The 11,212-nt window shown below is 36.7% G+C and overlaps 1 protein-coding gene across 1 annotated transcript; it reads left to right on the forward strand.

Moving 5' to 3' along the window:
* The first annotated feature begins 915 nt into the window (after window positions 1-915).
* Window positions 916-9,634, forward strand: LOC123665977 (solute carrier family 25 member 44). Its single transcript, XM_045600195.1, has 7 exons — window positions 916-1,042; window positions 3,916-4,067; window positions 5,521-5,610; window positions 6,164-6,283; window positions 7,255-7,438; window positions 8,401-8,528; window positions 9,421-9,634. The coding sequence occupies exons 1-7, from the start codon at window positions 931-933 to the stop codon at window positions 9,613-9,615; spliced, it is 981 nt and encodes a 326-aa protein (XP_045456151.1). The 5' UTR covers window positions 916-930; the 3' UTR covers window positions 9,616-9,634.
* The last annotated feature ends 1,578 nt before the right edge of the window (window positions 9,635-11,212 follow it).

An 11,212-nucleotide genomic window follows, 5' to 3' on the forward strand; every position in this document is an offset into this window, starting at 1 on the left:
GGTGCTCTAGCCAATTAAGCTATGGAACGATGTACCCGCTAGATCGAAATTTTTGATATGATGATTTTATATTCGGTTTAAGCGAACCGTGGCGCCGTCTATAGTGAGTTCTTTACAGAAACCCGTAACTATTCAAAGTTTCATACTACAATGAAAATCTTTGACAGGAGACGACACCATGCTATTTATAATTTGTACGATTTTATTTTTGTGTTACCCACACATTAGGAATTCTAAGCATTTTTGAATATCATATCCAAAAATCATATATATTTATCTTTAATAATTAATTAATTTCCAAAAACAAAAGCAATAATCAATTTTTAGTTGTGGACGCCGGTAGAGCAAGCAATTATCTATAAAATGGTATATAATTTATGTGGAGTAATTGTGAGTTTTTTTCTAAAAAGAGAGCAAAATATGATGTGAATGTAAGTTTGTTTGTTACGCTTTCACGCGAAAACTACGTAACCGATCATCATGAAACTTTCACACATATTCTTGGAGATATTAGAAGTAACATCGGATACCTTTTATTTCAAAAATAAAATTCATTGCGAGCGAAGCCGCGGGTAAAAGCTAGTGTTGATATAAATTGATGTCGCCTTTTTTCTCTTTGCTAGTAAAACAATTATCGATATTCAATTTTCTATTTCCAGGTGCAGTGTAAGCTTGTGACGATCGAATGTTGAAAATGGAAGAAACCGAAATTTCACATTCAAAAAATTTTAAAGTATCTTAAACTTTAATCGTAAATCTAGTCGAAATTTTGTTAATATTATTTATTTAAATAAGTTTAAAACTGTAAAAATATTCCATTTATATTGTATCAAATACAATAATAGTTTAGTTACCAAAGATTATATCGGAATAGGTTATATATAAATGTTCTTGAGGGTATGGAACGCGAAGGATTTTAAAGAGGCCAAGATGGCGGCTACTATGGTCGAGACGCCTCCCCCACAACTGATCACCAACATAGAGTGGGGTATGATGGATAAGAGTAAATTTTATCCATTGTATACGTTGAGCAGTTTCACAGGTAAATTTGTTTTTATATTTTTCTATTTATGATTTGTTTTTTTTTTCTGTTTTTTTCTGTTTTTTTTTCTTTTTTTTTTAAATTTATGATATAACTACAACACAAAGTTTGACAACACGATTAGCGAAGGAGTGGTGCTCAAAAAAGGGTATAAAATACCTGTACTATAAGTCACCAGTTGAATTAAGAATACAGGATCATGTACACAACTAGTCCAAATGGAGACAAGCCTCGCAGATGATGGTATATATAAAATTGTTTTACAAATTTATGGTAATTGCCAACAAAGACCCAAAAGGTCAACCAGAAAATTGAGGTTAATAGAGAGAAAGAAAATAATAATAATAAAAAATACATACAAACAATTGTATATATACCTAGAGTCAGCTGCTTAATAAACAAGTAGGATCAAGAGGAATTTGATTATAAGTAATGTTATAAGGAAAGTTTCTGTTAGAATTATGTTCTGTAATCCTGGAAATTTGTCTGTAGACATTTGTTTCTAAATAGTTTTCATAAATGTTATACCATAATTTCAGTAGTTTTCCAGCCTATTAATCTGGGTGTAATATCTAATATATAAAATTCTCGTGTCACAGTTTTCGTTGCCATACTCCTCCGAAACGGCTTGACCGATTTTGATGAAATTTTTTGTGCTTATCCGATATCTATGAGAATCGGCCAACATCTATTTTTCATCCCCCTAAGTTATAACGGGGGGGGGGGGCTTAAGATGGTTAATAAAATTTGAAATTTTGTGTGCATATCGGGTAGGTCTGAGAATCGGTCCACATCTATTTTCATTCCCCTGAGTTATAAGAGGGAGGGGGGGGGATTGAGAAGGTTTATAAAATATATGGCAAAACAACGTTTGCGGGGTCAGCTAGTATACATATATATATGTTTATTGAAAAAAAATGTAGCTATACCAGTCGGCTGTTACCTGTAACGCAAGGATTACTGATCTGATCATGTCATAAGGAAACGAGGATCTGATGATGGGATCCTAGACAAATCGAGGGAAACTCAAAAATCCGCATAACTTTTTACTGGGTGTACCGATTTTGATGATTTTTAATTTAATCGAAAGCCGATGTTTACCATGTGGTCACATTTAAATTTCATCGAGATCTGATTAAAACTTTTGGAGTAATCTTTGATAATACGTATTTACTTGACTATTTTTTCGTCTACCTATGTTGTACGTTGTATTACTTGTCGATATAATTGAAGTCGGTTTTTATTAGTTTGCCTGCAAACACAATTATTTGTTGTACACTTGGGCACTTTTTCCAAACGCCTCTTTTCTAACTACTCATCATGTTCTCATATTAAACGCTTTTCCGAAAGTTTTCAAGTGTTTTTGGATCTCTACAGAACTAGTCAAATGTTAGTCATTAGTGTAAGCTCCTGAAACGTAATTTGATTTGATTTGATTGGAGTTTAATCGAAAACAAAAATTAAAGTGTGTGTGTGTACTTATGTACTGTTATGTACAAATATTATATAAATAAAATGCAACATCAGTCACACATCAGCAAGTCAGCGATAAACCCCGTCGCTTCCATTTTTATTATCTTAATATATATAAATCTCGTGTCACAATGTTTGTTCGCGATGAACTCTTAAACTACTTAACTGATTTTAATCAAATTTGCACACCGTGTGCAGTTTGATCCAACTTGAAAGATAGGGTATATTTTGTTTTGATATATGTAATTATTATATTTAAGAAAAAAAATAAGGCGATACGAAGTTTGCCAGGTCAGCTAGTTTCATATAAAAAGACTATTGTATTCAGTTCAGTTCGAGTCCGACTTTGTTTTAGAACAGTTGTTGTCAATAATTAAATTATTTAGCAGCAGTAAATAAAGAGTTTTTTTTTAAAAAAGGACCAACGGAGAGCTATCCTAACAGTACGCACATGAAAAGTTATACCTCATTGGTTAAACTTCACGTTGCTATACCAGTCGGCTTCTTCGTTCACTAGCTAACTCCAGGGTGTCGGTTTGCGTGAATCGTAAACGTTTACTCTCATATTTTTTCCCTAACGCGCCAAAGAAATATAACTTCAAATAACCGACTTCGACTATGATTTTATTCTCTTCTACCTACGTCTTCGGTGCGACAAGGCCAGCCCTGCGGTCACCAACCCGCCTGCCCAGCGTGGTGAACATGGGCAACGTACATGAGTTCAAGCCATTTTTAAAGCGATCTTGTGGAGGCCTATGTCCAGCAGTGGACTGCGATCGGCTGATATGATGATAATGATGAGTGGTTGTTCTTTTCACAATAGTATTTTAGTAAGTTATGTATTTTTTTGCAAGTTTACACTTTAAGAAAACATAAAGCGCGTGGTATGAACGCGGTCGTTTACATATGTATAATGATTTTTTCTTTTACATAAATAGATGTAATTAAACTTCGTTTTTTTTTTTTCGATTACAAGCAATCCTGGGGGAAATGGGGATTGGGTCGGCAACGCGCTTGCGATGCTTCTGGTGTTGCAGGTGTCTATAAGCTACGGTAATCGCTTACCATCAGGTGAGCCGTACGCTTGTTTGCCGACCTAGTGACATAAAAAAAACATTATTATGTAAATGATAAGTTGAAATTGTTAAAAGTGATGGTGTGTTTAAAGTCGATAATATATAGATAGAAGTTATAATTGTTGGGTTAAATAAAAAAAAAACTTCGTTTTCACCCAGTTTCATAATTTTAGGTCACTGAACCGTCATTTTATGACTTTTCGAACTGTATTGGTCGCCTGTAACATCTAAATGGTTTGGTCCTTGTATTAAAATGTTAGTCTCACGAGGGTAGACCAACATTTTTACACACTGGCTGTATTTTTTATGTCTTTTCTTTTCCAGTACGTTGCGCCCTCTACCCTCTAACCTTAATAAAAACTCAAATACAAGTTCAAAGGAAGAAGGAGGCGTATAAAGGCGTTTCAGACGCGATAAGCAAGATCTACGGAAACGAAGGTGTTTCCGGTCTCTATAGAGGATTTTGGCTGTCTAGTGTGAGTAGTCCTTTATCATATGGAACATTTTAATTTGTACGATTTTATTTTTGTGTTACCCACACATTAGGAAATTCTAAACATTTTTAATATCATATCAAAAATCGTCTGTTCCAGCGGGGATCGAACCTGCATCCCCGACTGCGACTGCGAGAGCACTGACACGGTCAGTCGGAGATTCAGGTTCGATCCCCGCTGGAACGGTCGATTTTTGATATGATATTAAAAAAATGTATGGAATATTTTTAATAATAATAATAACTAATATATTTTAATACAAATGAATTATTAAATGTGCTTTAAAGCGAAAAACTCAAAAAAAAAATACCGTGTGGTGTCGTGGGACACCAGATAGGAACGATGTTCCTTATTATAAAAATATTAATTTCACGTTCTATTCGAGGTCTGGTAGGTCACAGCAGGAATTTCCTGCTCAAAATATGGAGCGTCCCGACTGGGGTATTACCTCGACCTTACAGATCACAGCAAAATAATACCGTTTTCAAGCAGTATTGTGTTCCTATTGGTGAGTAAGGTGACCAGAGCTGCTGGGGGGATTGGGGATTGGGTCGGCAACGCGCTTGCGATGCTTCTGGTGTTGCAGGTGTCTATAAGCTACGGTAATCGCTTACCATCAGGTGAGCCGTACGCTTGTTTGCCGACCAAGTGTCATAAAAAAAGGTATAAAGAAAATAATTATTCGTGTATGCATTTTTATTATGATTTTTCATCGATAAAAATAAAAAAAAATACTTTACAAAATTATCTTATTTTGTTTATTTTATTTACAACTAGCTGCCCGGGCAGACTTCGTTCTGTCAAAAGTAAATAGTAAAAATTTTGATTTCGAGTGAAAAAAAAATTATTATTGTTGTTTATTACGAAACCGCCTGCCCAGCGTGGTGGATATGGGCAACACATATGAGTTCGCGCTATTTTTGGCGCGAACTTGTGGAGGCCTATGTCCAGCAGTGGACTGCAATAGGCTGAAATGATGATAATGAAATTAGCTAGTGTCGTCTCAATGACCGAGTCACCTGAGTCTTACAATTAAGTCGGACTTACAGCTAATGTTCCCATGTTTTCTCAATAGTTTTTTGGTGTTAACTCCTTAATAATCGATTTTCATATAAGGACCCCGGTATGAAAAAAATATGAGGAGTCAAATCTACTGAACGAATGATCTCGTTACGTTTCTCTTAACGCCATCTATCGTTTATTTACCGTTTGATATGGTATTAATCTGTTTCTTAGACTAGTAAGACTTTTTGTGCCTATTTAGACAGTCGATCTGAAGGAGTAAACTCCCGTCGTGCGTCGGAGCTAACACACACACTTTTTTACGGATATTTGAAATGGTATGCCTCCGTGTATCTATATGGCACAAACGGAAGGACGTTAGTTTAATAACACGTTGTATATATTGTGTTTATATAAATAATTATGTTTACAGTTTCAAATAATCTCAGGAGTGTTTTATATATCAACGTACGAGGGGGTCAGACATGAGCTCGGCAGATATGACATCAACCCGAGGATGAAGGTATTGTATGGACAACATTTCACAAACAAACACACACACAACATACACTACTGGTTCCGGTTATTTTTTCTGTTTGTATATCTATACTAATATCCCAGGAACTATTGGTTCGAATTGAAAAATTCTTTATGTCTTAGATAACCCATTTACCGAGGTTGGCTACTGGCTAATTTCTTCCTCAATAAAATGCGTGTGAAGCCGCGGGTCACAGCTAGTAATGTCTATGTATAAGTATACTACAATATCACACGTTGAAATCGTAGTGATTTTTTGTTGCTATTATTATTTTATATATTGTGTATTAAAAAAAAAATACCAACCGAATTGAGATCCTCCTTCTTTTTGAAGTCGGTTAACAAGCGATAATAAATGCAAAAAAAAATGGACACACATGACTCGCACCACGTTTCGATTTGAAAAAAGAATAATCGAAATCGGTCCACCCAATAAAAGTTCTGATGTAACACACATAAAAAAAATACAGTCGAACTGAGCACCTCCTCCTTTTTTAAAGTCGGTTAAAACCATATTTGTTTTTTTTCTCTCGTTCCAGTCGTTCATTGGCGGCGGTTGTGCGTCTATAGTGGGTCAGACTGTCATAGTGCCTTTCGACGTGTTGAGCCAGCATCTCATGGTTCTGGGTCTGGTTAAAGGGACTGGAGTTAAAAATGCTGTAAGTTTATTGACATTGTTAGCTACTGTTTGATGTAAATCAGCCTAGTAAAAGCGCACTGCTTGGTAAAGAGCACGTTCTTTAATAATGGAGGGTAGTTATCTTAAAAATGGAGGGTAGTTTATTCCACTAGTTATCGCCACTGCGGTTGGTAATTAGTCAGCGCAGCGACTTGTATACTGTTATCGTGTTGGCTTAATCTACAAATACATCATTTGTAGATTTCTCTGCATTCATTTTAGTGCCTATACCACTTGATTTCAATACTATATTTTTGGCTATCTCTATACCAATATTATAAAGTTGAAGATTTTGTTCGTATCTTAAATCTCAAGAGCTACTGGTTCGAAATAAATAAATAAAAGTTGCATTGTATATTCCATTTACCGCGATAGCCCGTATATCAGGGGTGTCAAACTCAATTTTGCAGAGGGTCATATATTAAATTTAGAACCTGTAGGCGGGCCAGGTTAAAAAAAAAGTAGTGTACGCATTTTAAAACTTCCGTAGAGGAATCGATTTAAGTCATGATTCTTCTTTCTGCGACACATTGCCATCGCGGGCCGTATCTTTGACATCCCTGCTATATATATAATAGAAAACCACAGCTAATTAATACTGTTTTCAAGCAGTGTTGTGTTATTTTGGTGAATAAGGTGACCAGAGCTCCAGGGGATTGGGGATTGGGTCGGCAACGCGCTTGCGATGCTTCTGGTGTTGCAGGTGTCTATAGGCTACAGTAGTCGCTTACCATCAGATGAATCGTACGCTTGTTTGCTGACATAATTATAATAAACAAAAAAAATCTCCGTCTCAACGTCCGTTCACCCGATCACGCTTTTCGTAACGCCCTCCTCACGCACCCTCCAGCTTACTCCCCAAGTTGAGCTGACGTAAAAAAGTTTTACTTAAAAAAAGGTTTATAACCCCTGATCTATATAAAAACATTCTAAATTCCTTTTGTTTTACAGAGAATCAATCCTCTCGGCATTGATTTGGAACAGAAAATGTCCAAAGCGGCCCTCGCTAAGGAGGTAGCGGTGAGAGTGTACAGGCTCCACGGTCTTCTGGGATACTATAGGGGTTACGCGGCTTCACTTGCCGCCTACGTACCGAATTCGGCCCTGTGGTGGGCTCTGTACACTGCTTATCAAGGTAAGCCCATTAAATGCTTTAACTGACTTTGACATCGACAAGTAATACAACGTATACGAAAAAAATAGTCAAGTAAATACGTGTTATTAGATATAACCCTAAAAGTATTTGTCAGATCACAATTAAATTTAAATGGGACCACATGGCGCGCAACACCTATCGATTTAAAAAAAATAATCGAAATCGGTCCACCCAGTAAAAGGTTCTGAGGTAACATACATAAAAAATAGTCAAATTGAGAACCTCCTCCTTTTTTGAAGTCTGTTAAAAAATAAGAGAGATAGTAGCAAATCGGCTAACCATTTCAAAATTGCTACAATTTAACATTAGGTAATGCAATAAAGAATTTAGCCACCCCCTGTCTTCCCGTGGGTGTCGTAAGAGGCGACTAAGGGATAACACGGTTCCACTACCACCTTCGAACTTAAGAAGCCGACCGATGGCGGGATAACCATTCAACTGCTGGCTTTGAAATACACAGGCCGAAGACGGGCAACAGCGTCTTCGGTGCGACAAAGTCTGCGGTCACCAACCCGCCGGCCCAGCGTGGTGACTATGGGCAAAACACATGAGTTCACGTTATTTTTGGCGTCAACTTGTGGAGGCCTATGTCCAGCAGTGGACTGTATAGGCTGTAATGATGAATGCAATAAATAACAATATATAGGCCTCTTTCCCCATGTAGGAGAAGGATCAGAGCCTAATCCACCACGCTGCTCCAATGCGGGTCGGCGGATATATTCCTTACTATTAGTTACTACGGCTTTCAGTTGTATGATAACAACCGGGACTGACAGCTTAACGTGCTCTCCGAGGCACGGTGGGAAGACCCACAACGACTAACAACCTGAACGGAAATAAATATTTAGTTTAGGCGCCGTCGATAAGGGTAATTCACCATTACACTAGAGCGATCTAAAGCGATCGTGTGCTATAACGATATTATAATACATTGTCAACAGATGAGCTGTTCAAGATAAGTCCGTCGTGGGTGTCGCACTTATTCATCCAGTGCGTGGCGGGTACTCTGGGAGGCTTCACCACCACTATACTGACCAACCCTCTCGACATCGTGAGGGCGAGGTTACAGGTAATCAAACTGAGATGTATTTTATAATTCAGCACCCCGGGACAATAAACTTTACCGCCCCATAAATTAAAGGAAAAAACCAAAAGCGAAGTCTCAAAATAACTTTCTTCATATAGGTTTTAAAAGCACCCTCGATACGTCATTTTACAAATTAAAATTTTAAAGTGATTATTATTTTTAAAAGTGAAGCTACCACCGATTCGGAATGTAGATTCTGCAGATAAGAATCGGCAAGAAACTCCGCAGTTACTCTTTCGAAAAATAATATATAAACTGTGTTTTAGTACAAAATTAGTAACATGTTGCATAAAATACAGCATCACTAAGTCCACACATCTATAACAACTAAGTATGTAATCCTGCACCGAACGCTATCTACTAATTCTTTTTTAATAAACGCTATAAATATATGTTGAGACATTCGCAAAATTGTTTATTTGATTTTATATATATATATATATATATATATATATATATATATATATATATATATATATATATATTATGTTTCTAGGTCGGCAAACAAGCGTACGACTCACATGATGGTAAGCGATTACCGTAGCTTATAGACGCCTGCAACGCCAGAAGCATCCCAAGCGCGTTGCCGACCCAATCCCCAATCCCCCCAGGAGCTCTGGTCACCTTACTCACCAACAGGAACACAATACTGCTTGAAAACAGTATTATTTAGCTGTGACCTTCTGTTAGGTCGAGGTACTTCCCCAGTCGGGCTGCTCCATATTTTGAGCAGGAAATTCCTGCTGTGCCCTACCTCACTTAGACACAGGTTATTAGGTGTATGTATTAGGAATGTGAGTGTGAGACAAGCATTAAGTTACCTCCTTAAGAAGCCGACCGTGTGTGTGTTAAACAAAAAAAAAATGGTTTCCAGGTCGAAGGCGTGGGTACAATGAAGGATATCTTCAAGGAGCTATGGCGGGAAGAAGGGCTTATAGGGCTCTACGCGAAGGGCCTGTCAGCCAGACTGGTCCAGTCAGCCTGTTTCTCATTCTCAATAATTTTGGGCTACGAGAGTATTAAAAGAGTATCGCTTAGCGATGAGTATAGGACGAGGGTCCGCTGGTGAAATAAATATTGATGTTGAATTTGTTGTTTTATTTGTTTTTGAAGTTAAACTTCTGTAGAATAATCGATGAAACGAAATTGCGTCACGATAGAGAAACATAAATGTATTGGAGAGAATGGGATATACTGAACTTTTAACTGAGGTGGGGCACAGCAGGAATTTCCTGCTCAAAATATGGAGCAGTCCGACTGGGGTAGTACCTCGACCTTACAGAAGATCACAGCTAAATAATACTGATTTCCAGCCCCTGGTACATCGCCCGGTACATTTTGCGAGTGGCGGCACAAGCCGAGCATGCGTACTAGCATAGAGTAACACGGAGGGGAGAAGCCATGCACAGGCGTTCCCCTCTGTCAAGATATAAGTCCAAATGGTCCTACGAGTACAATAAAACAGCCGCACTGATCACTAGACTAAATCTAGTTGCGCGATTGAATCAAGGTCCTTCGAAAAATGCCTAATTGTTCTATTTTTTTTTTGCTACAAAAAGAGATTTGCCACGTCAAATTTACTAAAAGATGGCGTTATATTTCTTAAGTAAGTATTTTTTAATCACATTATTACTGTATACTTCTTTTAAACTTTTTTTAAACTTAAAAATTACAAATGTTATCGGTCGTGTTGTTTCGGATTTGTTTACCAACACAGGCCGTTCGCCCTCATACAATATGCTGATCGGTCGAGTGATGAATGACTGATCCGAGTCTATTTCCGAGAAGTCGCTGTCGCCAAGCGTGTTGTGTGTTGTTACCGGTTTGTTTGTAGATAGTTATCAATGAAAACTTTATAATATAATATATCCGAGCTTAATTTTAATATACATATTTTTATAATAAAATTGCATTAAATTAAATATAATATAATACTTACGAGTATTAACACATTTTACTAGAATTACTTATTATTTTTTTTATTTTATTTTTTTTATATCACTAGGTCGGCAAACAAGCACACAGCTCACCTGATGGTAAGCGATTACCGTAGCTTATAGACACCTGCAACACCAGAAGCATCGCAAGCGCGTTGCCGACCCAATCCCCAATCCCCCCCAGGAGCTCTGGTCGCCTTACTAAGTGTGAACTTCGACCATAATGTTTTATATTAATTTTTGCAGGTATCCTAAAGATCCAAATTTAAGGCATACATGTTTTTTTTTTGTTTGTAAAAACAGTCCATTGTCAGCAGTGTCATTTGCTCAAATCATTTCATTTCAATTAATAATGGAAAAATATACCGGCACAAGCATTTCTTTCTTAATGAAAAAAGAAAACCCACAAAAATGTATTCGTCATATTTATAGAAAACTATTTATTTATTTTATTTAATAATTTTATGTACACTAGGATAGCAAAAGGAAATAGCTCTTATAAACAATGCCAGTACAAAGGCATTGCATAAACCATAATGGAATCTCTTCCAGTAGTCCTGCCACAAGAAACTTATAAAACTGTCGCAAAATTAGCGTGTACAATCTAAACATATTGAGAAAAAAAATATAATATATAATAAATAATTATACAATATATAAATGCACACATACATAATAATGTATACACACGTAGATACAAATAATACGATACTTATACTTATACATACA

Source organism: Melitaea cinxia, chromosome 25 (genome assembly GCF_905220565.1).
Source record: "Melitaea cinxia chromosome 25, ilMelCinx1.1, whole genome shotgun sequence".
NCBI classification, from domain to species: Eukaryota; Metazoa; Arthropoda; class Insecta; order Lepidoptera; family Nymphalidae; genus Melitaea; species Melitaea cinxia.

What these genes read in the sequence shown, in the direction of transcription:
- LOC123665977 (XM_045600195.1), top strand. Translation starts at nt 931, where the DNA reads ATGGCGGCTACTATGGTCGAGACGCCTCCCCCACAACTGATCACCAAC. An exon ending in GGACTGGAGTTAAAAATGCT is followed by an intron (nt 6,284 to 7,254) that starts GTAAGTTTATTG and finishes TTTGTTTTACAG; the next exon opens with AGAATCAATCCTCTCGGCAT. An exon ending in TCGTGAGGGCGAGGTTACAG is followed by an intron (nt 8,529 to 9,420) that starts GTAATCAAACTG and finishes AATGGTTTCCAG; the next exon opens with GTCGAAGGCGTGGGTACAAT.